Raw genomic sequence first — 26,538 nt, 5'->3', positions numbered from 1 at the left:
TATTACAAAAAAATAAAATAAATTACTAATGTTTTGCTTCTCTGTCACGAAGTTTGAGATCAATTCTATTCATAGTAAAGTTTTTTCATTACATGCAACCTATTGTGTCCTAACATAGAGTGTTTATAAGAAAGTGTCTTGTGCATCTGAAGAGGAAAGGGTGAAAATGTGTGGCTGTGAATGTTATTTATGTTTGTCAGGATGCTCAAAAATCGTTCTGTGGCACCTTGAGAATGTAGTTTCCCGGCGGGACATCTGTGATGTCGATCCACTGACAGTCGATGTTGGCAGCGTATGTGTCATGGCAGCCTGGACTCAAACCCTGAAAACACAGCAATAATATCTATAACAAACCACAACATAAAATGTGTGATGAGAATAGAACTATCTCATGAAGGATTATCAGAGGACAAATGAAAATAGGAAATACGTTTAGGGGTCCTATCTTAAATAAGGTGAAAGACGTGATTTGATGCTTTTCCAGACTAGCGCATCTCTAATTTTTTTGTTTTGCACCACGTTGTTTAAATAACAAATCCATTTGCACCGCTTTGAGGACTTATGGTTTAGAAAGGAGGTGTGTGGAGGCGCATTGTTGGTCTGAATTTAGAAATAGTTCTGAAACAAATCTTTGCGCTTAACAAACGAAATTAAATATGTAGGCTAAAGGATGTCTCAAGTGGAGTGAGCTTATACATTTTCCTCACTCCACCAAAGTAAAAGTGTAAAGAGTAAAATGTAAAAGTAAAGGGAAAGTAAAGAGGCTGAATGGAGGAGGCTCGTTCTTTATCCTCGCGCTGCAGATGCTCTGTTTGACTGTTTTCTCGCTGGTGAAGCGTTCAGTTTTTCCACTTACAAATCACCATGTAAATAGGAAATGGGCCATGGCACAATGCAACTGACTCTTAAAGGGAATGTGAGATTAGACTCTGATAGGCTTAATGCAATTTATACTCAAAACACACCCAGAACTCATTAAGAGAATAAGCTCAACCCTGTTAGACCATGTGCTGTGGCACAGAGCATATTTATAAAATTAACTAATTAGCCGCATCTTTTTTTGAAAATTAATCGCAATTAATCACATTTAAAAGACTGAAACTTGTAATTTTGCCTATTCAAATGTAAAATTAATGTAAACGCAAGAAAAAAAAACTATTTAAATTCAAAATATAATTGTTTATTACAATTTTTGTTTAACTTGTGACACAGATTTCTTCATCTAAACCTCATACCCACAATAAACCACCAAGATCCTGGCCTGACAGCCGTATTTATTGCAGAAATTAAAACACAGGCATGTTAATGCCATTTGAATTTCAAAACAATCAATGCCAATAAAGAAAACATTGATTTCCATGTTAGATTTTTTAGTGGAATGCAAAAAAATGCCAAAATACAGGCATTGCAGATATGGAAAATTATAATAATAATAAAGTATTGAATACAAACAATTGTACTCACTGTAAATTGGTATTGTAAGTTTAAAACATTAATTATAAAGTAGAAACAATTTTGCTTAGTCCTCCTTTACATTTTGCCAGTTGCTAAGACAGTCCAGTCAGTTGACATTATCGGGGAACAATGTGGTCAAGGGGTACATAAAAGGCACGTACCAAAGACTATAGACTTTTTACAGGGACTGGTCACACCATCTCTAAACATTTAATTCTAAACAGCTTTGGAAAATACAGACACTGCAAAGACTATGCAATACATACAGAATGCCTTAAAGAGACTTTTGACAGTCAGCGATGTCAGGCGTTGGCTCTTGTTGCTAGTAAACGCACACATACACACACACACACACACACACACACACACACACACACACACACACACACACACACACACACACACACACTCACACTCACACTCACATGCATACATGCACACACACACACACACACAGAAAACGCGTGCAGTACAGCGCACCCACTGAGCGACTCCCTTCAGATTCATCAACACGCATGACCGCGTTTATCAAATTTGCATAAACTAAACGTTCTGAAGTATGGCTGAATTTTACAAGGATTCTGATAAATCAACGTGAAGCAGACGCTTTACAAAAGTTGCGTGTAAGTGGGAAACACGTCAAACTTAATGACACATTTGAGGGCATTAATCAATTATATTTTTAATTTAAATAGTTTTTTTCTTGCGTTTACATTAATTTTACATTTGAATAGGCAAAATTACAAGTTTCAGTCTTTTAAATGTGATTAATCGCGATTAATTTTCAAAAAAAGTGCGATTAATTAGTTAATTATTTTTAATCGATAGACAGCACTAATGTATATATATATATATATATATATATATATATATATATATATATATATATATATATATATATATATATATACATACAGTGTTGGGCAAGCTACTTGAAACATGTAGTGAGCTAAGCTATTAGCTACTCTACTTAAAATGTAGCTTAACTACACTAAAAGCTACCCCCTGGAAAATGTAGCAAGCTAAGCTAAAAGCTACTTGTCAAAAGTAGCTTAGCTACATCTAAGCTATTTTTGCAATTTTTATTTTTTAATCGTTGCAACTGAAATCCAAGTCAATCATATCTTAGAGATCAATAAAACTGCCAATGAAACATATGAGGCACATTAGTTCAGTTCAACTATTTACTGTTTATAATATATGCTGTACTAAACAGAAATACATTGTAGTATATAACAGCTAAAACAAAAAAATCCAATAAAAGCAGGTGTTACACATTTAAAAAATTATATAGTTAGTCATAGTGAAGAGAAATATTTTGACATAAGCATTATGCATATTGTATATATATTTACAACTCTTTATTAATAAATTACACAACATAATGCAGTAATTTATAGTAGTACTTACTATAAATTACTAAGGTATTTTTGAGCACAGCAACAGAAATTAAGTTATTGCATCTTAACGTACTTCTTGAGGTATGGTCACGAGGAATCCTGCTTCAGAAATAACTCCTCTCCCTTCATCTTTCCATCAAGCAAGTTTCTCATGTTAGCCTAATTTGAAAACTGTCGTTCTAGCTATCATATGGATTTACTTTCATCGCCTAGAAAACGGCCTCACAACTGTGTGAATGTCGGTGCTGTCACTTATTCTTCCGCAATTAGTAAATGTAGGTTTGTGGATGCTATTGCGCTACTTGACTAATAAAATAGCTTCGCTACAGAAAAGCTATTTGTTTTAGAAAGAAGCGACGCTACTGCCACACTACTGAGAAATGTAGCTAAGTTATATATATATATATATATATATACATACATACATACATACATACATATATATATATATATATATATATATATATATATATATATATATATATATAGTGTTGGGCAGTAGCGTCGCTACAAGTAAAAATAAAATAAAATTAAAACTCAAAATAAATAACTAAAATTGTAAAATATTTAATAAATGTAAAAAGTTTTTATAATTTTGTTTTGCGGCCCAAATATTTAAAAATACATTATTAATTTATGTATTTTCCTTTAGCTTAGTCCCTTATTCATCAGGGGTCAGAATGAACCACCAACTTATCCAGCATATGTTTTACAAAGTGGATGCAACCCAGTACTGGGAAACACCCATACACTCTCATTCACACACATAAACTACAGACAGTTTAGCTTATTCAGTTCCAATATAGCGCATGTGTTTGAAAACCGGAGCACCCGGAGGAAACCCACACCAACACGGGGAGAACATGCAAACTCCACACAGAAATGTCAACTGGTCCAGATGAGATTCGAACCAGTGATCTTCTTGCTATGAGGCCACAGTGCTAACCACTGAGCCACTGTGCCGCCCAATGCATTACTTATAAAGAACATTCCACTGTGGCGATCCCTGATAAACAAAGGACTAAGCCAAAGGAAAATGAATGAATGACAGTAAATGTGTGTGTGTGTGTACCTGTGTGTGTGCGGTGCAGGCGTATCTGCGGTGAAAGCCAGGATCACAGCCTGTGTCTTCCAGACAGAAACTGGCCTTGTGTCCTTCTGCAACCTTCCGTCCAGTGCTGATGTCCAGCAGATCATAGTGACTGAACGCGTCCATGCTGTGATAATGCCTGTGGAATAAACACCAGCCTCATCACAAACACAACCCTGACACTCATAGTTACACAACATTAGTTCCACTCATTATAATGATGCACCACTCTTGATTACTCATGGCTGAATTGAATACATTTTACAAGCAATTTTTTAAATTATACATATAGTTGAAGTCAGAATTATTCACCCTACTATGAATTTTTTTTGTAAATATTTCTTAAATGATGTTTGACAGAGTCAGGAATATATCACAGTATGTCTGATAATATTTTTCCTCTGGAAAAGTCTTATTTGTGTCACGGCTTGGGTTGGGGAAAAAGGGAGCGAGGACTCAAGTGCAGAGAAATGGGTATTTATTAATGGTAAAAATAAAATAAAATGCAAAACAAACTACCACGAGGGGGAAAACATCAACAAAACACACAAACAAACTTCACTGGGCTGGCTGGTAAGGAACAGGGCTGGACAGACAGGACAAGGCTACAAACGAAGACATATGATGGCGAACTGGCCCAGAACAGCAGACAAGAGGGGATTATAAGCAGACGTAAATTAACACAAACAGATGAACATAATTAACTAATAATGGGGTAACCAGGAGGGTGGGACGCATGACACAGAGACAACACAAGCCATGCGCTCACATAAAACAGGGGTCCGTTTTTCGTACATGGATTACTCAGTTAGCTGGATTTGAATATTGACGATTTGACACGATTCAAGATCGTTTCGTTCTTCAAAGCTGATCCGAGAGTTGTTGTCATAGCAACAGTTCTGCTAGGTCAAACCTGATCGGGAGCAGGTTCAATTCATATAAACAGGATTAGATCGGCTTAGTTCAAGCAAAGATAATACAGAAAGTATGTTCTGAATTCTGATATTTTCTTACAGTAGTAGTTATATACACTTGGGAAAATGGTACATATTTTTTAACTATATATATATATATAAAGTTATAGTTATTAATAAAATAAATAAAGTTATACATATTAATAAAACTTATGCAATCTGCACTCTCGAAATGAAAGTACAAAGACTGCCACCTGGTGGTGCAAAGAGAAAACTTATTGATATGAACTTTTTAGATTGCTATAGTACAAATTGTGTATAATAGAAATGCACAATATGTGACTTTTTTAAAAGCAATAATACATTTATGCAGTCATAAACATGTTATGATAGTTAATATGCCGGTGATTTGATGCTTCACAAAAGTTGCAGACGCCTTTTCCAATATGAAAACGCTGTTGTAAACAACCAGTTATTCTTTACACCGATTAAAAAACGGCTACTATAATAAAGAAAATATTTTCTAAATGTAGAACTAAATACACTGATATGCATTGAAATACATGATGAATACTCTTGACACATGAAAGTGTAAAGCCTGCAGCTCACAACAAATGTGGAAGGTTATTGCGTGTCATATCTAACAAACCGTTTACTGCTAATTTGATGTAATTTTGCTCACATGGATAATTGCATATTAATCAGATGATGTCATTACGCTGCTGTGCCGTCAGCCAATCGTTGCATTGCTGATCATGATTTCGAGGATCAATAAATCTGTCCTTCACAACACACACAGCGATCTCAGATCAGTTTATCCAGACATTCTAATCTGATTCGCAAACTCGTTTGAAGAACCAAATTAGAGAGAGATCAGTTATCGAGATTAAAAGATCCAGGATCTGCCAAATCATCTTAGATCATTTAAGCGAGGTACGAAGAACGGACCCCGGGACAAGAACATGCAGCCAATGAGAGAACTCATTAACCGCATGTTCATGACAACACAAGCACAACACTGAAGCACACGACAAAAGCATGTGACCAAAATGTAAACAGAGAGCCACGTGCTTTGACAAAAAACGCAAGACATGAGCACACGATAAACACCTTACTGTGCGCTCACACATATGCAACGCGCATGCTTCATATTAGCGTCAACCAAAACCGAAACCAACTTGACAGAGACGATGAGAATGAAACAGTTCGATGCTGACAGAACAAAACACGAGTACAAGAGCGCGCTTCAGAGACACGCAGAGCCCACGCAGCCGCATTAAGCAGGAGCATGCCCGCTCTGCACACATCCACAACGGCGCGCGCAACCAGAGACAGACACAATGACAGAAACAAGTGCTCAACCCAAGAAAACTCGCGCTGAGCACAACAGGACAGGACTAGACAGGGCTAGTGTCCGGATTCTGCCACCAAAACAAGAATTTACATGACCAGAGTGGCAGAACCCTGACAATTTGTTTGATTTCGGCTACCATAAAAGTAGTTTTACATTTTCTAAAATAATTTTAAGGTCAATATTATTAGCCCCTTAAGCAATATTTGTTTTGAATAGTCTACAGAACAAACCACTGTTATACAAAGAATTGCCTAATTACCCTAATTTAAACCTAATTAGTGAAGTTTATTTATAAACTAATTTCGAGAGGATCATGTGCTTATGATTGCTTGCGGTCGGTCCCGCATTATTCAATTAATTATTCACCAATCAGACGATTAAATACCCTCAGTTCCATATCACAGCCATCTTCGTTTTAAAGAATCCCCTCTTCCACCCCTACTCCTCCTCCTTTTCTAGATGGGTGGCACGGTGGCCCGGTGCGCATGTGTTTGGACTGTGGGGGAAACTGGAGCACCCGGAGGAAAACCATGCCAACACGGGGAGAACATGCAAACTCCACACAGAAATGCCAACTGACCCAGCTGGGGCTCAAACCAGCGACCTTCTTTCCGTGAGGCGATTATGCTACCCACTGCACCACCGTGAGTTTTGAGCTTCACAGACACATTGTGGAGACACAAAAGGCTTATTTTACATCTCAAAGACTCACTGATGGCAGCTGTGCCACTCCCACTGATGCCTGGGTTTGACGGGCAGAAAGTCCGCCGTTCCCATGTTTCGCACCTTCTGCGGGAATCGGAGCAGAACCCTGTAGTCCAGATCTCTGACTGTTGGTCTGTAAGCAGTTCTGAAAAGGCAAAAAACAGCCGAAGATTAGCACCAGAACTTACACTTACATACTGATGACCCTACAATAAACTCAAAAGTTATTATATATAAACATAGTTAACATGCAGTTATATACTATATAGTTGCCATCAGGGTCGCCTGCAGGATTTTATTCCAAGGTACGCACAAATTCAGCACCGCCCCGCCCCCTTCCGCCAATCATGTCAAGAAGCACTGATGCTTGCTGTCGAAGGCTACTTTATTCAAGGGCATTCGTTATGACATGACTTGTTTCCTTTTTAATTTTAATATTTTGCTGAAATCTAAATGTAATAAAAGCACATAAGCACCAATGAAAAGTCAGACGTTCAAGACGTAATCTTTAAAATTATGACAAAAATTTGCCAATATATGACAGAAAATTGTGATAAAATACAGTTAGTGAAGCATTAATTAAATCCTTACTTTCCACTGACCGAAAATCATCCACCCGCACAGTTAAGTAGTGGACGGGCTCAAACAAAAGTCAATTTTTTTTATTTTTCTTGGAAAATTGGAGGTCTTTTTAAAACCAATATCGTATATCGTTTGTCTGTTCAAATATTTTTCTTGGTCAGTTATCTTCTAGACAAAATAGAAGAACTAATAACATTTGAAGTGAAGTGCTTCAAAACCCGCAATATGCTTTAACAATGCCGAACCACGAACTGAACTGTCAAATAAAATAATAATCTAGGCTAAATTAAATTAAAATGTTCCGTTTCAGAGAAGGCTTAATTAAACTGTTTTCCCATGTTGTGCCGGTCAAAAACAATTTAATTCATTTAATCAAATAACTTGAAAGAGCAGGACAGATGTTTAAAAATTCGCATATTCGCAACAGCACTGAACATTTACCTCGGTGGAACAAACTCGGTTAAGTGTGAGACAATTCAGAACTCGTGAGAATGGAGATGTCTGCTCATTTAAGTCAGTCTGTCCAGCCTGATCTCACGAGAAAACGTAAGTATTTTACGTTTAGGCAGTTTAGTGGCTAATTCGTACAAATTCGTACGAGTTTAGTCGTAAGAAATTGTACGATTTTAAAAAGGAGGCGTGGCACCTAACCCCACCCCTAAACCCAACCGTCATTGGGGGATGAGGAAATTGTACTAAAATGTACGAATTAGATCGTACGAATTCGTACGAATTAGCCACTAAATGCAAAAATTTACGAATTGCCGTGAGATTGTGTTGGTCTGTCAGATAAAATTATTTAAAACACCTTGAATGGTATAGCTCAGGGGCCACCAACCCCGTTCCTGGAGAGCTACCTTCCAGCAGATTTTAGTTGCAACCCTGACCAAACACACCTGTTTGTAATTATCAAGTGCTGCTTTAGGTACTATTAATTGGTTCAGATGTGTTTGATCAGGGTTGGGACTGAATTCTGCAGGAAGGTAGCTCTCCAGGAACAGGGTTGGTGACACCTGGTATTGCTGTTCCATGCGAGGAGGCCGCGCAGCAGCTGGATCTGATCTGTCTGATGAACGAGACAGGTTCCCCGGCTCAGGTGCTGATAATGAGACTGCGGTCTTTACCTCGTGTGAGGATCAGTATTTGTCTCATTAGTTTTAGGCCTTTTGGCAAATGTCTCAATTAAGTTTAGATGTTTTAAAGAGCGTTTACTCGTTATAACCTTGTTTTAAACAATATCTGAATGGTGATTTTTAGGTGCAGAAAAACCGCCAGTAAAACTAAAGACAATAGATTTCTTTACCCGTCTCCAACCATGCACAAGTACATACACACTTTAAAACACACACCTTTATTTGTTGTCATTATTTCTTGCTTTGTCAATATATCGTAGTGTATACCGTTTAAAATCAATTTAAATCATGTAATAAAAAAAGCGGCATTAATTCGTACAGCCGTACGCCTGCAGGCGCCACTGGTTGCCATAGTACAGAGGTCACCAATCTCAGTCCTGGAGGGCCGGTGTCCCTGCAGAGTTTAGCTCCAACTTGCCTCAACACACCTGCCTGGATGTTTCAAGTATACCTAGCAAGACCTTGATTAGCTTGTTCAGGTGTGTTTGATTAGGGTTGGAGCTAAAATGTGCAGGACACCGGCCCTCCAGGAACAAGTTTGGTGACCCCTGCCATAGTAGGTAAACTTAGAACGCAGTGAATGGGAGAGTACAATAAACAGGTTTTGTTGCAATCCTATTTGCTGAAATAATAAAAGAAAAACTCAACGATGGTGTTATGAAGACATGTTATTTATTTAGAAAAAGGAATAAAATAGTGTGAGACTGATAACTGCAGCCAGAAAAAAAATGTTAAGTTTACTGTCCTAACCCAATAGACACTGCATGACAGACCCCACATATAAACGTTCATTTGTTTCTTTGTAAGTTGATGCAAAGCCTTAGTTTGGTGCGAAGTTATTATTATGCAAACATCAAAATAAAACTTTGGATTAGTTTGATTCGTAGATTAGGCTATTGGAAATGTATATTATATAAGAACTATTAGTAACTGCAATTTTCCAAATGGAAAAAGGTTGGTTTGCTGGTTGTAGCCTATATTAAATCACCAATTGCCTATTTGTTGTGTTTATGACACTGCCCCAGGCAGCACAGAGGCGAACAGCATCAGCGCTGGTTTGTCAACTTCTCTGTGTCAAACTGTAACCAGCAATATCCTTCCTTCAGTTATTATAGGCGTCTATGAAATGGTGAATATTGCACGTTTATTTTATTTAGGCTAGATTATTATTATCTTATTGAACAAACCAACACAATCTCATGGCAACTGGTGTTTTGGTGCTGAATATAGCAGATGTATACGCACTTCACCCCAAAGGTTATTTGTTATTATTTATTCCTTTAAATAATGTAGCCTAGTTGTCTTTTTAATGATTAATGGACTTGTTTTGTTTCATTGTTTATCTTTATTTACAAGTAGCAGAGTATTTACAGCTAATGTATAGACTATTTCTGTCCGTTAGCATCCTGTCCCTTTATGCCACCTGGCGGCATACTCGCAAACTGTGGTCATACCTAAAAAAAAAAAAACACGTTCTTTTCCCTTTAAAGCGGCGGCGGTAGATCATGTAGCGGTAATGGTCACATTGAACTCTCACCTACTGTAAAACAAAGTGTAGCATTATAAATGAACGTCCGTGTGGGTCCCACTTTATATTAAGTGGCCTTAACTAATATGTACTTACATAGGAATTAAAGTTTGTTACAATGTACTTATTGTGTAAATACATGCATTTACTGTGTATTTATGCTTGATTAAATACATGTTTGTAATTACATCTGTAATTAACTTTTGTAATTGCATTTGTAAATACACTGTTGACCATCCCTTACACCTTAACCAACCCTCAAACCTACCCATGCCACCAAACCTGTCCATAACCCAACCTCTATCCCAACTCAAAAGCACCACAAGTGTTCTCAAATACATTATAAACACAGTAAGTACATTGTATTTATTTTTTGATGTAAGTACATAGTAGTTAAGGACACTTAATATAAAGTGGGACCAAACCTTCGTCAACCAACACAACAACAAAAATAAATAAATAATTCAATATATGTGACCACAAAACCAGCCAAAATGGTCATTTTTTTAAAATGAAGATTTACATAATTTGATTTAATAAGCTTTCCATTAATGTATGTTTTTAGGACAATGTTTGGATGAGATGCAACTATTTGAACATTTGGTTAAAAAAAATAAATAAGAAAATTACCTTTAAAATCGAACAAATTAAGTTCTCAGCAATGCATATAAAAAATGAAAAAAATAAGTTTTGATGTACAGCGGGCAGGGGCCTGGGGAATTATAGGGCACCGAGATAGATTTTCTACTAAATGTTGGAAAATCTGTCTATAACTGTTAAGATTTTTACCTCTTTTCAAAACAAGGGGCCCCCATTAATAATGGAACATTCTGTCCGTACTGCATGTGCGAGGTGTGAGTGCTTCGATCAAAAACACTGCTTGCCAGTGCTGCCAACTTAGCAACTTTTCAGACCCTACTAGCGAAATGCTAATGTTTTTTTTTTTCTTTTTTTTTTTTATTGGGTTTTTCACAACATTAAAACAAGACATCTGAACAACACATTACAACAAAACAACTCCAGAATAATATACAAAACTTAAAAAAAAAATAAATAAATAAAAATAAAAATAGCAACAGTAAAAAAGTAAAAAATACAAATGAATAAATAAATAAAATAGAAAAATTATAAATAAATAAAAATAAAAAAATTAAAATTAATAAGGAGTATTTTTTTGCCTACAACATCAAAAGTAGTTCACTGTTTGACCTTGATGCTTTAAGTTCTATTCTGCTGTCAGGTCCACTTGGTTGCAAAAGTGTAGAAAGGGGTTCCAAATGCAATAAAAGTCTTTTAACTTCCCTTTGATAATGTACGTTAGTTTTTCCAGAGCAAGATTACAGGACATTTCCTTGATCCATTGATTAGAAGAGGGCCTTTGAGTCTCTTTCCATTTTAATGCAATAACACGCTTGGCCTGCAGCAAACTAAAATCTATTAGTTTGCGCTTCTTTGTATTCACAACCAGAGTACTTGGGTATATATGAAATAAACACAGCTTGGAGTCAAGAGGAACATTTTCCTCTGTTAATTGATTAATCAAACAAAGAGTCTCCTTCCAGAATTTCTGCAACTCTTTACATGTCCACACACAGTGATAGAGTGTACCTATTTCTTCTCTGCATTTTGTACACACGTCAGAGATATTTGAATTAAATTTATTTAGCTTTACTGGGGTAATGTATGTTCTAAAAAGCCATTTATACTGCATTAGTCTACATCTAGTGTTGATACTATGGCTTTGGGCAAACACACATGATTCTTCCCATTCTTCCTTTGAAATATTTTCCTGGATATCATTTTCCCATGCAGATAGGTAAGATAAAGAATTTTCTTTTGACCCCTCAAGAAGTAAATTATAGAATGAGGATAGGTTACCCCTGCTGTTCAAGTGTTTTAAGGTGTGATTTTCAATGGTTGACAGTGGAGGTTCTGTATAATCTTTCCTTTGAGAGTATACAAAGCTCCTGACCTGTAAGTATTTAAAGAAGTGATTCTGAGGAAGGCCATAATGTTTCACCATTAATTGAAAAGACATTAATGAACCTTCTTCATACAAGTCTTTAATTTGACTAATGCCTTTAAGCATCCAGTTTTTAAATCCAATATCATTTCTACCAGGTATAAATACTGAATTACCCCAAATTGGTGAAAGACCTGATAATTTAATTTCTTCGTCTAAGAATTTATGCGTTTCATACCATACAGATATGGTATTTCTAAGAAAAGGGTTTTTAGTATTTTTTTTTAGAAATTTTATTGGGGAAGAATACAGATATGTCTGTAATGGGAATGTTGTTTCATTATTTTCCAGATCAACCCATGCCGGAGATGTGTTTGTATTTTTGAAGTAGTACATGGCTGTACAAAGTTGGGCTGCCCAATAATATAGTTTAACATTTGGTACTCTCAATCCTCCTCGTTCATATGGCAGATAAAGGAGGGACAAGCGTAATCTAGGTTGTTTATTATTCCATATAAACTTTGTGAATGTTTTATTAAGTGTGGAAAAGAAAGAGGCCGAAAGTGGAAGTGGAATCGATTGGAAAAGATACAAAAACTTGGGCAGAATTGACATTTTTATGATATTTATGCGTCCAATAATAGAAATGGGTAATGAATTCCACCTCTCAAGTGAGTCTATAACTTTACTTACTAATGGGTCATAATTAGTCGAAATAATCTTATTTATATTGGAGGTTATCTTAATACCTAAATATATAAATCCTTCAGGGGTGTTAATAAATTGTCTATTAGATGTAGAATTTCTTCTTTCATCTTCATTTAAGATTAACAGGGCACTTTTATTATTGTTAATTTTATAACCAGAAAAGTCTTTAAATTCAGAAAGTATGTTGTTAAGTGTTGGAATAGAAGTCTTCAAATTTGAAAGAAAAACTATAATATCATCTGCAAACAAAGATATACAGTGTTCCTTTTCTCCTACTGTTATACCTTTTATATCAGGATTATTACGAATTGTCATTGCAAGAGGTTCAACTGCAAATAAAAACAATAGGGGGGACAAAGGGCATCCTTGGCGAGTGCCTCTACTTAATTTAAATGGTTTTGAAATTTGGTTATTTGTTATTAGTTCTGCCTGAGGTTCTGTATAAAGTAATCTGATCCATTTAAGATAACCATCTCCCAGTCCGAATCTTTTGAGTGTTTTAAACAGATAGCCCCACTCAATCCTGTCAAAGGCCTTTTCAGCGTCCAATGACAGGATTGCGTGGTCTTTGGCATTTCGCTTTTTGTATAGTATATTAAGAACCCTACGGGTGTTATGAAAGGCTTGTCTTCCAAGCACAAATCCATTTTGGTCGTTCATGATGAGGTTGGGCACCAGTGTTTCAATTCTATTAGACAGCACTTTGCAAAGAATTTTCGTGTCACAAGACATTAAAGATATTGGTCTATAAGATGATTTATCCTTGGGAGATTTTCCTGGTTTTAATACAAGCGTTATTAGTGCAGCTCTTAACGAGGGTGGTAGAATACCTTTTTCCAGCGACTCATTAAATACTTCAAGTAAGTGGGGCATAAGTTTACCTGCAAATTTTTTGTAAAATTCTACAGGTATACCATCGGGCCCAGGAGCCTTTCCACTATTCATACACTGTAATGCTTCTTGCAGCTCTTCGATACTTAAATTTTCCTCCAATTTACATCTATCCTCATTTGATACAGTAGGGAAATTTAGTTTATCCAAAAAGGAATCTTGTTTTTCTAAGATGTTTGTGTTTTCCGATTTGTATAAATCCTCATAGTATGTCTTTAAAACATTATTAATTTCTTGTGGGTCTACAATATTCTCTCCATTTTCATTTATAATTGAATTAATTGCTCTATCTGCCTGAATCTTTTTGATTCTCCATGCCAGTAATTTCCCTGCTTTTTCGCCCTGGTCATAATAAGACTGTTTTAACCACATTAAATTTTTAACTATCTTGCTACTAGTTAATTCATTATATTGGGCTTTAAGTGTTAATATTTCTTTTTGTTTCAGAGGATCATATCTATTAAATAGTTGTTGCTCTATTGCTTTAATTTGCTTTTCTAGATTTTCAACTTGAGTATAATATAATTTGGTTTTATGCCTTGTAAAGCTTAGTATCTCCCCTCTTATATAGGCTTTAAAGGCCTCCCATTTCACAGAGGCACTTGTCTGGTCCGTATTCACTAGAAAATACTGATCTATTTTATTGTCCATAAAATTAACAAAGTCTGAATCTTGAAGCCATCTTGCCTGAAATCTGAATCTAAAAGGGGAGAACGAGAGCTTGCTAATTTGAATTGTTACTGTAATTGGGGCATGGTCCGAAAGTATAATGCTATCATAATAACATTTACCAACTTTTGAAATTAGGCTGTTAGAGATCAAAAAGTAATCTATTCTAGAATATGTTTTATAGGTACTGGAAAAGCATGAAAATTCTTTTTTATTAGGGTTAAGGTATCTCCAGATTTCGGTTAAATTCAGATCCGATATATATTTTTCAATAACCTTTTTGGTTTGCTGATGTGCATTCCCCGTTCCTGAAGAGCGGTCATATAATGGGTTTAATACACAGTTGAAGTCCCCTCCAATTACGTAGTTACCGTTGTATGATGATATGGTGAGAAATAAATTTTGATAAAAGTTGGGATCGTTTTCATTAGGTGCATATAAACTTATTAGATTAATTTGTGTGGATAGAATTGTACCATTAAGAATAATGTATCTCCCTGAAGGATCTACATATTGTTCTTTTAATTGAAATGGGATTGATTTATGAATGAGAATCATGACTCCTCTTGCATGAGAGGTGAAAGACGCATAGTGAACTTGTCCCGGCCATCTTTTAGTAACTTTGCCAATATCATCTTTTTTCAAATGTGTTTCTTGTAAGAAGACAACACTTGATTTCATTTGCTTTAGTTTACCCAATACTTGTTTAAGTTTTACAAGATTATTCAACCCTCTTATATTCCAACTGGTAATTTTGATCTCCGAATTATAAGCCATTAATTACTTTGATTTGTCCTGCAATAATTGCACACATTGAACTGGAGGGAAGAAAAAAAAAGAAAAAGGGAAAAAAAAAAAAAAAAAAAAAAAACCTTTAACAAAGAAACCATAATCGAACATATATAGAACAGCCCTGAATGCATTACCTTATCGAAATGCATAGACCCCCCCAATAACCAACTTACAGTCATGAACAATGTTTGATCCATAATATGGAGCAAACTGTGCGAGCCTATATTCACGATATATCCACTGGGCTCGCTGCCAAGTATTTATCTGGTCTGGACCAGAGATCTAATCTTTTAACTTCCACTCATAGTGGACAATGATAAACCGTATAATTTACAATCTTTTTAAATATATGGACATATTGAACTGCTTTATATTTAAGAGAAGGGAAAGAACTTGAACTATGTTAACTAACACAAAGATCTGCTGCTATTATAATGTGATCTGACTCAATAGTTATACATCGGTAATCACCTCATTTGGGCATCACCGTTAGGGTTTAAGTTCGTCATCCAGTTCCTTAATCACAGCGTTCTACCTGTAGCTTGCACTGATCGAATAAAGTCCTCTGCCTCAGGGACGGACTTAAAAATGTGGCGCCGATCGGCGTGTGTGACTATCAGGCTGGCCGGATAGATCATGCCGTAACGAATTCCCTTGTCTCTGAGTTGGGCTTTCACACCGTCAAATTGTCGCTGCTGCTGGCGTGTCTCCGTTGACAGGTCCGGGAACAGGCTGACGTGTTTTCCGTCATACTGTAGCTCTTTAAGCCTTCTAGCTGCTCTCAAACATTTTTCCTTATCTTTGTAATTCAGGAACTTCATTACAATAGGTCGAGGAGTTGTTGGGCGATTAGGGTGTATTTGTCCGATCCGGTGAGCTCGTTCAATAACCGGCGCATGGTCGAAAGTGTCGGTCAAAATTTTTGGCAGCCAGTTTTCAAGAAAAGCGCAAGTGTCCGAGCCTTCTGTCTTTTCAGGTAAGCCCACCAGCCGCAAGTTGGAGCGCCTTCCGCGATCTTCCAGATCCTGTACTTTGTTGCGCAAGGATGAAGTTATTTCTTCCAGTTTTTTAACTTTGCGCTGGAGAGCTGTGACGTCTTCCTCGGTTTGCGAGATTCTCTCCTCGGATTCCCCGATTCTTTTCGAATGAGTCACCAAATCGGATTGTATACTTTTTATGGCATCTAGCATTTCAACAGATTGCTTAGAAAAGTCCGCTCTCAAAGAGTTAATTGCACTTAAAATTACTTCGTTTGTAGTCGCGTTAGCCGCGCTCTTTACCTCATCTTCATGTTGGCTAGTTTTCTCTCGGCTAACGTTATCTCCTTCAACTTGAGTTGGTGACTTCGATTGTTGTCCTGGCTTGGTTGCTTTCGGTGGCATTTTCTCTGTGTATGTTTTAATATTATCTCGAATGGTTACGTACAGGTTTGGGTCTATTATAAGGATTTGTTCAGAAAATTGGCAGCGAGCTCTCCTCGTGCGTCCTCTCAGCTGCGCGCCATAACCGGAAGTCGCTAATGTTTTTAGGTTTTACTGGTGCTGTACCATTCCTAACATTACTCTTCGCAACGACCTGCAGGTGATGCCGTCGGTCTCTCCCCCGCCTCAGAGCACTCAAAGGCGGGACAGTGCCACACAGCCACCTCTCACACCTGTAGCACTGAGAGCAGAACATTCCTCTGTTTGCTGACGACCCTAGCCGGCCCTCCCTATAAGTGAACTAAGCGGCTGCTTAGGGCTCCGCCGCCACTAGAGGGCCTCACAACCCAGCTAGTGGTGCGAGCTGCTTCCATGCTGAAATTATCTTCATTATCCTTATTGACAGTGCTTTATTCTGTAAATATTTATACATTTTGATCACTAAAAATAAAAAACATAACTGATCATTTCATTACTGAAATAGTTTTTTTGTGAAACTCATGAAGCTCGCATGCAGCATCTCATTTCTTATTTGTGTTCTGTGTTCTTGCGGTTTGAGTTTGTTCTTCCAAGGAAACCTGCAAGACCGACTGGTCGCCACAAGAATGCGAACCTGTGCATGGACACAGCTTCAGAGCAATTTACAGCAAGATAGGGCCCCAAAATTATTCTGCTTAGGCCCCCAAATGTACAGGGCCGGCCCTGCCGACGGCAAATGTTTTAGCACCAGGAGTGTGAGGTATTTCCCTGCTACAGCCAAACCCATCTGCTTCTCCTCTTTTTTAAATGTAATTACTTAAATGGACCTTTTATTATTTTCTGCTGTCGTTCACAATCACAGAGATTTTAGTGACAGCAGTCTGCCAGTGATCAGAGTAGAGGCAGGAAGAGTCTGGCTAAAACAGCTGTCAGATGATGAGCGATGCATGCTCGTTAAGAGATCTAGAGCTTATTCAAATAACATTTCCCAGTGAAACGACCGTTAATTCACAAACAGCAATTACTGACAGCAAAAATTGAACTCTTTGGCGTGAATGCCAGGCGTTACGTTTGGAGAAAAGCAGGCAGCGCTCTTCACCAGGCTGACACTATCCCTACAGTGAAGCATGGTGGGGGCAGCATCATGCTGTGGGGATGTTTTTCAGCAGCAGGAACTGGAAGACTAGTCAGGATAGAGGGAAAGATGAATGCAGCAATGTACAGAGACATCCTGAATGAAAACCTGCTTCAGAGTGCTCTTGACCTCAGACTGCAGTTAATTTTCTAGCAGGACAATGACTCAAAACACACCGCCAAAATATCAATGGAGTGGCTTCACATCAACTCTGTGAATGTCCTGAGTGGCCCAGCCAGAGCCCAGACGTAAACCCTATTGAAGATCTCTGGTGAGATAAGAAAATGGAAACACATCATCGTTTCCCATGCAACCTGATAGAGCTTGAGAGGTCCTGCACAGAGGAATGGGCAAACATTCCCACAGACAGCTGTGCCAAGCTTGTGGCATCATATTAAAAAAGACTTAAGGCTGTAATCGCTGCCAAAGGTGCATCAACATAGTATTGAGCAAAGGCTGATTTTTCAGCTTTTATATGTATAATAAATGTGCAACAATTTCAATTCAATTCAATTTCAAATATAAAATTAAAAAATTTTCACATTGTCATTATGGGGGATTGTGTGTAGAATGTTGAGGAAATAAAGGAATTTAATCCATTTTGGAATTAAGCTGTAACATAACAAAATGTGGAAAAAGTGAAGCATATCAATACTTACCGGATGCACTGTAATATGGGGTTAACAAGGTGCATGCATTCTGTACAGGTTTGTAAAATGATTGATTTATTTTTATTATTATTTTCTCTCTTGGATAAATGTAGTTTCATCTAGTTTAGAGGGTAGGAGTAGGAATAATATTTGTTTAAATTTCTCTGTAAAATTGCTTTGTTATATCTGTAAAAGTTTAATAAACAGATCAAAAATGTAAGTGATTCTGTTGTAACTTATTAAGTTCACCTAATATATTTATGCACATAGTTCATCATCGCTACTAAATCATTTTAAGGCAATGGCTTTTCTACTTTTTTAAAGAAATTCAACATCACTTTTTACAGTAATGCAGTAATGTAGCCTAATTTACTAACATGAACAAACAATGAACCGTGCATTTATGTATTTGTTCATGTTAGCTTACATTAGCTAATGGAAATACAGTTGTTAATTGTTCATGATACAACTATCGTAGTACTATATAGAATAGTCTTTGTACACACCGCGCTAGGCAGTTCTCCTCCGCCGCGCACCGGAGCGCGTACATCTGGACGCGCTGGATGTATGAACCCGCCTGGATGGAGTATGGATCTGGCACAAGATCCGGCAGACCTGCAGACAAGCGCAACACAAACATACATCGGTCTGTCAACCTGATGTACACTTTCCCTCCCATATGTTAAATTTTAATAGCCCATATCTTACCATTTTGGAAAAATCTGGTGCCATAACCGGTGCCAGGCGGCGGTCGGCGGGGAATAATCGTCCTACCGCCGGGTGGATAAATGTTATAAAAAACTGTATTCCTGTTTCTCGGATCATCTCCAGGCATAGTTTCAGATGTAGCTCCCTGCTCGGCTGGCACATTTGGAGTTCGCGCTTCATTTTCATTATCTGAATTGACGGTGTTTGAATTGTCCGTCGGTGCTGCAATTTGTTGGAAATTCGCAACCGCTTGCCCTCTCCGGGTGTTTTCCCCAGTTCTTCCACCTCCACCTGAATATTCCGAAGGGACCGTAGAGTTATTTCTGCTTGCTGGAGGAGCTCTGTGTCTCTGCATGACCTGCATTTGTCTGGCTCCAGGAGCGCGGCTGTTCGCCATGATGTATTGCGCGCGGTCCGGACCCAAAAGCGCACTGTCCGGCGCGCTGTTAGCAGGTCTATCCATCGCTTCTAGCCGAATTTGCATGCTTCTGCCGGGAACAGCATCCGTCCTGCTGCTCTGATACACCCTGGACTGTCTCCTGGACGGAACCGGAGCGTGAAACTCGGAGCCGGTGCTCATTAAACTGAACACCTGGCCGTTATTCACCCATCGGACCCGGTTCCTCCATTGCGCGGAGCTTTGCGCGCTGGTTAAATTATTCAGTCCTTGAAGTAAATACAAAAAGAAAATGAAGTTTGAAATTGTAAAAAACATTTTTTAAAGCTGTATGATTCGCTCCTCTGGATGTGGGAATCTGTAGTGCGTCAAATGCATAGTCCGGATCTAACGCGAGTTTGTGCAATGGAGAGAAGATCTGCCCGGACTGACATTTATCAAACTGTGAGAATTCACGCGCGCGCGCGGCCAAGGTTTAACTCCTTCCTTCCCAAACTAAGTTTTGTTGATGCAGGACATGCAAAACTGCACGTTTTCAGTGAAGAGTTATAATAAATATAATATACTATAGAGGTGACCTCTGATGAGTCAGGGACAAAGCTGAAGGAAATTAATGAATAAGCATCCCAGCCGGCACACGACCGACCTTCAACGTTGAAATATGGTTGAAATAAGGTCAGATGTGTTTTAAACGTTGAAATAATGTTGATAGAACGTTTAATGTTGAACGGTTGAAAAACAGCCTGCATATGACAAGGCTTCAACGTTGAAATGTGGTTGAAAATACGTAAGTAGTTGCTTTAATGTTGAAACAATGTTGAATGATAAATGGTTGAAAAAAGTTACAGAAATCCTTGTACAAATCAACGTTGACATTTTTTTACCATGGTCTGTATGTTGAATTAACGTCATGGCTTCACCCAATATTCAACATGTTTGGTTACCATGGTATCGGAAGACTCGGCGCACGCGGCCGCGCGCAGTGCTTCACTTCACTTAATTACGAACACCTGACCTGCAGTGCAGCAGAATTCAGAGGTAAGCGTGTTTTTAGATGCTTTAATGTTTTATTTACCCCCCGATTTTGTTTTACACATAGTGTATCTTAAATGTGACTTGGTGTAGTGTTTCGAATTTTGAAGCATTTAAAACTTTCCAGTTTGGTTTTTAGTCTTGTTTGCGCTCCGGTGACGCGCAGCTAACCTCGAGGTAATGTCACATGTTTAACGTTAGTCTAAATGAGCGTTTTTATGGCAAATTCAAAGCGATAAACTCCAAACGCAGTTTAAAGTTACTGAGCAACGTTATAAAAAAATATCCTTTTTATACGCTGTATCATTAGTGTTATTATTACAAAGTGAACTGCTGTCGTTTCACTGTTGTTGTTGTTTTTGCTTTTAGACATGTAACTTACTCCAGAGACGCACTAACTTGCACAGCATTGAATGGAAAAGGCTTTGTCCATGTAAGTTTACTTTACCTTTAACTAAGCTATCTGTTAAATCTTCTTGGTGCTTTGGTTGGTGATATTCTCTTTCTAATCTGTTTGTTTATTGATTGTTAGGCTATGTTGTGATATTATATTGTTATATTGATATTATTATTGTGAAATCATGTTGTGATGTTATACTATGTGACCGTATTGGGGAACAAATATGTATTTAGTTAGCAATTAATGCTTAAATTACACTTTTTATAGTAGCAGATAAGAGGTGTAATGGGTTTTAATTTTCTGGGTTTTCTGGAAGGTCCAGTTGAGGGGCATCAAGAACACGCAGATGGCCTAAACCTGTGTCAGCCTGGACAGACTGCAGTTCTGCTACTCCACGCCAAGGCTTTTGTATGGATGTCTGACTACTACTGTGTTCTCTAAAGGTATTACTGGAGCAAAACAACAGCACCTGTTACAGTGAAATTTGATTCATTAAAAAATAGTGATACATGTGTAGCAGGTCCAGTACATGTGATGTCATTGAGAAGTTGTTTTTATTAAATGTCATTAAAACAAATAAATAAACATGCTATTTAAATAAATCTAAATATTAAATACTTGAGGATTAAGATGAGAAATGAAATGCATCATCTGTCTTGCGAAAGGGGTCTACTTAAGAATTCTGGTGTTTTCCAACTGAAAGGGATAGTTCACCCAAGAATGAAAATTTACTCACATTTTACTCCCCAAATGGTTTAAAACCATTATGAGTTTATTTTGTTGAACAAAAAAGAGGCTATTCTGAAAAAAAAAACTAAAAACCTGTAAACATTGACCTCCATAGTAGAAAAAAATACTATAGAAGTCAATGGTTATAGATCTGCAGCTTTCTTCAAAATATCTTCTTTTGTGTTCAACGTGGTCAGTAAATGACGACAGAATAAACATTTTGAACTATCCCTTTAATTCTCTGTCCTACATGAAGACTTTTGTAGAAGTGCTACTCCTTCTAGAGTTTTTCTCAACCATATGTCTAAAAAGCTTCAAACAGCTTTTACAGTACATGTAATGGTTTACAACAACTTGTAATTATTAGATGTGTTGAATGTTTCATGATTCTTTACTGCAGCCTTTGTTTAAAAAAAAAAGTAATTTTTTTGAGAATCTGAAATTTGAATTCTGGAAATGCTGGCACCAGTGGTGGCGAAGGGCTTCCTGACGACATCACACCTAATTCTTCACTTCTCTTAGTTAGGAATATTCAGATGGATGAGTCAAAATTATTGAGTGTGACGATATTATAGGACAAATTTGGATTCAATAAAAAATAAATATTTGAATTTCACTTTGTGTAATAGCAGATACCAACTTAATTGTAACCTCGTATTTCATTTATTGCAGGTTTTCTGGAAGCTCCATTTGAGGGCATCAAGGACATACTGATGGCCTAAACCAGTGTCAGCCTAGACAGACAGACAGACAGACATCTATTGCAGTTCTGCTACACAAGACCAAACTCTCTGCTTTTGTATGGATGTCTGACTAGTACAGTGTTCTCTAAAGGTATAACTGGAGCAAAACAACAGCATCCGTTACAGTGAAATTTGTGTTCATAAAAGATATGTGTAACAGGTCCAGTACATTTGTCATAAAGGTTAAATCACAGTAAGTACTGTCAAAATAACTTGTTTGCCTTTGCCACAACATGTCATATATACGCTAACACATTTGTATTTACTGTTTTGTTTTGCCTCACTAAAGTGTTGTTGGAGCTTGGTATGTTCACAGTTGAAATCACTGAAGTCACATGGAACGTTTTGACAATGTGTTTTGTGCCTTATCTGGACAATGACCATCTTGGGACTATTGCTGTCTGTAGAGGATGAGGAGCATTTAATCTAAAATATTTTAGTTTGTGTTCTGAAGATTAACAGGTCTCTGGGATGACACAAGTACTTAATAACAGAACCTATATGAACAGTTAATGTGACATGTAATAGTGAAATAGTGGTCCTACATTCACAAATGTGAGCCATCATTATAAGACCCCTGTGAACATGCAATTTTTATGATACTAATAATAATGGAATAACAAATTGCTTTTACTGTTGTGTTTGTGAGAGAGAATCAAACCATATATTCTACACATTTTCTTGATGATTTACTGAAATATTTGTCTACATGTTCCACTGTCACAGGTGCTCAGTTTTGCTGCAGTAATGCTAAACACAATAGATGTACTTTATGGAAAAAAAAAAAAAAAAAAAAAACTAAATATTTAGCATGCAGACCTGCAAAGAGAAGGAGTAATGTCAGGTTTAGATTATAGCATGAGTTTTCACTATTGTGAAAATGAAGCCATTCATTCACAATGAATTGGAATAGTGAATCAAACCTCGTTATTGATTTTGTAGGAAACTCACCTGGTGTTTGAGAAATAAATATGTATTTAACTGCTAGACTGATATAGATGTTTAAGTGTTTTACACTTGATTCTTTGTCCCAGTGCCATCTTTTACCACAAGTTTTTCTCCCAACCTATAAAACCTCAAACAGATGTAATGTATTTCACTTGTGATTCTTAGTTGTGAGTGATGTTTTTTATTTTTTTTTTTTTTTTACTGCAGCCACTTTAAAAATGGGTATTTTGTAAACTTTGTAAACAGAATTGTATTTTGGAGACTGTGATGGTTGAAGCGTAGTTTAATTTAGTTAGTATCTTTCTTTCTGAAGACAGTAACACTTTACAATAAGGTTGTATTAATAAGTGTTAATGTATTTACTAACATGAACAAAGAGCAATGAAGCATCTTTCATATAAAGAAAGTACAGTTCATGTCAGCTCAGTGCATTAATGTTAACAAGCATGCATTTTGATTTTAATAGCATCGGGACATATTTCAATTAATTAAATGATTAATAAATGCTGTACAAGTATTTGTTCTTTGTTCATGTTAGTAAACATTAACTAACTTTAATTCATGAAACCTAATTAAAAAGTGACTATTTAATTGTATGCCTTTTTCTGTATTTGAGCATGTATAGTAACCTGCATGGTTTTAATGAACTATGTATGCTGTAAATGTTGCTGTATATTTAGAATAATTGAAATAATGAGGTGTGTATTAAATAAATTGATACACAGGCTAAGTTGTGTATTTGTGTCGTGTATTTTTAATTAGTAAAAATTTGCTATATTTATGGACTTTGCGTTGTATGTAATTCCTATTTAACTTACGTTGAAACGTATGACGGTGAAACAACGTCACGGTATCAACGTTGATCCAATTTGCAAAATCGAAAGGTAATTCAACCTTCATTCAACGTCTACAAAACGACCATAATTCACCCATGAAAAAGGTAAGAGTGAAACAACGTTGTGATTTCAACGGTGAATCACCGGTGGTGGTCCGACGGTGAAACAACGTCACTATATAAACGTTGATCCAATTTGCAAAATCGAAAGGTAATTCAACGTTGATCCAACCATAGACCTGACGTTGATTCAACGTTGAATCACCGTTGAAATGCCGGCTGGGATGCTATAAATATTATGACACACACAAAAAACAAACAAACAAAACAAAACTAAATAAAATTAAAATTAGTTAAAACAACACAATTCTTGAGTTTTTGTGGGGGGCTAATTGTTTTATGTTTAAACAACTTAAATTTGTTAACTGAATATATTTGTGTTGGGAGAACATGAATAAATTCTGTGGGACCCAGCATTTTATTGTAAAACTGAAAGTTAGTTAATAATAATAAAATTAGTAATGTTACAAGTATGTACAGTATATAAACAATACTAATTAGCACCTTTACATTTTAATATTTACTTTATATTTCTCAAAAAATGCCAAACTCAATATATAAAATGTAATATATATAAAATAATAATAATAAAAAATTAAATAATAAAAGAGTGATGAAAATATGAAATTCAATGAACATATCTCATTTCAAACCTACCACATTTGTCTACAGTGGGGTCCAGGGATGATATGTAAAACTGTTTTATGAACTTTAACTATTTTTTTTTTTGTTTTTGGAAAAATATACATGCTGAGGATACATATAAAATACCATAAAACATACATATAACCTACAACAATATACAATCAAAAATAACATATAAATATAGACCAAGATGTTAAAAATAAAGAACCAAATAACTGTAAAAAATATCTTAAACAAACCAAATAACATAAAACTTTAAGTTGCCTATGTTTAGCATCTTATATAAATAAATAAAAGTGGAAGACGAACATATGCTAATAGGTTTGCTGTTTATTCAAACTACTTATTCAAAATAAGCCAAATCAAGACAATTGTTGAGTTTTTCTGGGACAACTTAACTGTTTTATTATTAGTCCACTTATATTTATAAAAGCTAAAAAATTAACTTAATTCCTTCATGTTGTTCCAACACAAATCGATTGTGTGGAAACCAGCTTTTTTTATGATGCACAAACAAAACAAACAAATAAATAAAACAAAGCAAAAAGAGGCACATATGTGAAATATAACACTTTGTGGAGTTCATTTATAAAGATCTGTGTGTCATATTAGACAGCAATCTAACTTTTGAAAATCTTACATCCCATGTCACAAAAACTGCCTTCTCTCATCTGAGAAATATCGCTAAATTACGAAGTATGCTATCCATCTCAGATGCAGAAAAGCTAGTCTATGCTTTTATGACCTCTAGGCTGGATTACTGTAATGCTTTGTTTGCTGGCTGCTCAGCATCCTCTATTAACAAACTTCAGGTAGTACAAAATGCAGCAGCCAGAGTTCTTACCAGGTCTAGAAAATATAATCATATCACCCAATGTTATCCTCCTTACACTGACTGCAATAAGTTTTGTATTGAATTTAAAATATCACTTCTTACCTATAAAGCTTTAAATAATCAAGCTCCTGTTTATCTAACCAACCTTCTGTCTCGCTACAATCCAACTCAAAACTCAGGGCTTCTGGTAGTACCTAAAATAGCAAAGTCGAATAAAGGAGGTAGAGTCTTCTCCTTCATGGCTCCTACACTCTGGAATAGCCTTCCTGATAATGTCTGAGGCTCAGACACACTCTCCCAGTTCAAAACTAGATTGAAGACCTATCTGTTTAGTAAAGCATGCACTCAATGCATCACCTAGCGGGTTTCCACACAAGTTTCTGCATCTTGTTTATATACACTATGAACAGCAGCTACGCTAATTATTCTCTTTATTCTTCATTTCCATCTGGGGATACTCATCCCGAGGTCCTCAGATTATGCAGAGTCACTGATGGGATCCAAGACCAGCGACGAGATGATCCCAAGATGTCCATATCCGGGACCAGGCCATATCCTGAGCTGCTGCTGTGCTGTTGGTCATAGGGCAGTGGAGAGCATGAGACTGATTCCAGTGACGCTCCAGGGACAGACGAGTCTTCGCTGAGGCCAGCTTCCAGCCTCCACTGCTGAGACTGCAGCTCTGCACAAGACGTTTGGCCAGCGGAGAAATTAAAATGGTCGTGCCCAACTGAGTCTGGTTTCTCTCAAGGTTTTTTTTTTCTTCACTCTCCTATCGGTGAAGTTTTTTTTCCCTCTCTGCTGTATCCACTGTCTTGCATGGTTCAGGATCGGTAG

The 26,538-nt window shown here is 36.8% G+C and overlaps 2 protein-coding genes across 15 annotated transcripts in view; one reads left to right on the top strand and one right to left on the bottom strand.

Annotated features, from left to right (window-relative positions):
• The window catches only part of pip5k1cb (phosphatidylinositol-4-phosphate 5-kinase, type I, gamma b), a 754,787-nt gene that overhangs the window by 661,601 nt on the left and 66,648 nt on the right, over positions 1–26,538 (top strand). The gene's annotated exons all lie outside the window — the stretch shown is intronic.
• The window catches only part of loxl5b (lysyl oxidase-like 5b), a 50,548-nt gene that overhangs the window by 3,262 nt on the left and 20,748 nt on the right, over positions 1–26,538 (bottom strand). For 8 of the 14 annotated variants that reach the window (XM_087238489.1, XM_087238490.1, XM_087238491.1 and 5 more), the window contains 5 exons: positions 19,078–19,743; positions 18,876–18,984; positions 6,926–7,063; positions 3,928–4,084; positions 227–322 (listed from right to left, as the gene is read on the bottom strand). In XM_087238489.1, coding sequence (XP_087094615.1) covers positions 227–322; positions 3,928–4,084; positions 6,926–7,063; positions 18,876–18,984; positions 19,078–19,657 — 1,080 coding nt within the window. In that variant the 5' untranslated portion in view covers positions 19,658–19,743. Of the gene's footprint in view, positions 1–226; positions 323–3,927; positions 4,085–6,925; positions 7,064–18,875; positions 18,985–19,077; positions 19,882–26,538 lie in introns of those variants that run through there. The other 6 variants (XM_087238495.1, XM_087238497.1, XM_087238494.1 and 3 more) reach the window with 3 other exon arrangements.

Source organism: Danio rerio, chromosome 2, assembly GCF_052040795.2.
Source record: "Danio rerio strain M-AB ecotype USA chromosome 2, GRCz13ab, whole genome shotgun sequence".
In the NCBI taxonomy this organism is placed as follows: domain Eukaryota; kingdom Metazoa; phylum Chordata; class Actinopteri; order Cypriniformes; family Danionidae; genus Danio; species Danio rerio.
The sequence above is the reverse complement of the archived record's forward strand: the minus strand, read 5'-3'. Positions and strand labels throughout refer to the sequence as shown.